General features: G+C 38.7%; 1 protein-coding gene across 1 annotated transcript; it reads right to left on the bottom strand.

Annotated features, from left to right (window-relative positions):
* Nucleotides 1-13: 13 nt before the first annotated feature.
* Nucleotides 14-1,468, bottom strand: LOC111383796 (vacuolar protein sorting-associated protein 28 homolog 2). Its single transcript, XM_023007961.1, has 2 exons — nucleotides 1,418-1,468; nucleotides 14-966 (listed from the first exon to the last, which is right to left on the bottom strand). Exon 2 carries the CDS (start codon nucleotides 886-888, stop codon nucleotides 259-261), a length of 630 nt encoding a protein of 209 aa, XP_022863729.1. The 5' UTR covers nucleotides 889-966; nucleotides 1,418-1,468; the 3' UTR covers nucleotides 14-258.
* Between the last annotated feature and the right edge of the window lie 7 nt (nucleotides 1,469-1,475).

The raw sequence follows: 1,475 nt of genomic DNA, 5'->3' as shown, positions 1-1,475 counted from the left end.
AATAAATATCACGTACAAACAGATGCCCAAATCAATCCATTTCACTTGTTTTTTCATCACAATTTATTTCCACTCTTGAACAGAGATGGATCACAGTATCAAAAACCCACCATTCTTAAGCATACGATAAGTTCAATCATCAACCGCAACTAGTAACCAAATCCTACCAAGGCCAGTTGATTGCAATACAGTACATATAATAAATCCGGTAAACAAAAAAATTACCCACTTATTTACAATCTTAACTAAAACCATCAACTAAGTACCAGCAGTGGGCAATGCCGCCATAAACGAGTTGTAAGACGACTCCAGATCAAAGTGAAGTTGTCGAGCCTGTTGCTCAGTCAGCTCATCAGCAGCACCCATTTTTGACAGCCTAGCAATCCAATCTCTCATCTTTGTCTTCCCCTCAAAATCAGGCGGTAAGATTGTCAGCTTGTTGAGTGAAGCTGACAAATCCGACAGCAATGGGTGGACCTGATCAACTGCAACCATGTTCAACTTTAACGAATCCATGGCTGTAATAAAATTCTGCACACACTCAGCCACAATGGCAGCTGAGGTAGTGGAAGACATCGCAGCAGCTGCTCGGTGCTCAACTGTGGCCGGAACCCCTGATGTCACAAGTCTGTTGAGGGCAGCTGGGCAGTCCATCTTGTAGGTATCATGAAACCGCTCAATGCTTGGGACTATATCTTTCAATGTGGAAGACAGGGTTTTGAAATGAGCAATCAACTTTTGGCATTCAGTTTCATACTCAGCAGATGAAATTATATCGCGCACATAAGCCTTCTCAAGTTTCTCTGTTGCCTTTATAATGGCAAACAGCTCCGCAAAATTCTCATACATCTCTCTTTCGCGCTTGTCATTCCATAGCTTAACCTCCATCTAAATACAAAAATTAGTCTAAGAAATCGGGTTGGAGAAGAGAACAGGACACGCGCAAAGAGAGCCGAACTCTTGTAACTGCATCATAACCAAATCCCACAAATTTATATAAGCATAAAAACAAGTTCAACCTCAAGAATCTCACGACTAAATTATAATTAAAAAGCAATTTCCAAAAAGTCAACATCTGATAACCGACACATTAGCACAGTTACAGAGAAATGAAACCCAAAGAAGAAAATTCCTAATTTCCACGATGCATCGTACATCCAACCTAAAAAATATTCAAATACATACAAATATACAAGTAGATATTGGAATATTGACCCTATTCTTTGGCGATTCATTTTCATAGCGAACTCATAAGAATAATCAGCACTGACTCTACCTAAAATTAACGAAACTTTGTGTCAAATACCCAAAAATTAGACATCGGATCGAACTTCAAAAGCCCTAATTTCATAATCATAAATGTAAACACACATCGACATAAAAATACTCGAACACGACAAACCTAGAGCAAGCATACCTCAAAAGATCGATAGCATTAGGATACAGAAAATTCAAACAAATAAACAAAATCCCAT

This window comes from Olea europaea, unplaced genomic scaffold, assembly GCF_002742605.1.
Source record: "Olea europaea var. sylvestris unplaced genomic scaffold, O_europaea_v1 scaffold27618, whole genome shotgun sequence".
NCBI lineage: Eukaryota > Viridiplantae > Streptophyta > Magnoliopsida > Lamiales > Oleaceae > Olea > Olea europaea.
Note: the sequence above shows the minus strand (reverse complement) of the source record. Positions and strands in the feature narration are given on the sequence as shown.

What these genes read in the sequence shown, in the direction of transcription:
- LOC111383796 (XM_023007961.1), bottom strand. Translation starts at nt 888, where the DNA reads ATGGAGGTTAAGCTATGGAATGACAAGCGCGAAAGAGAGATGTATGAG.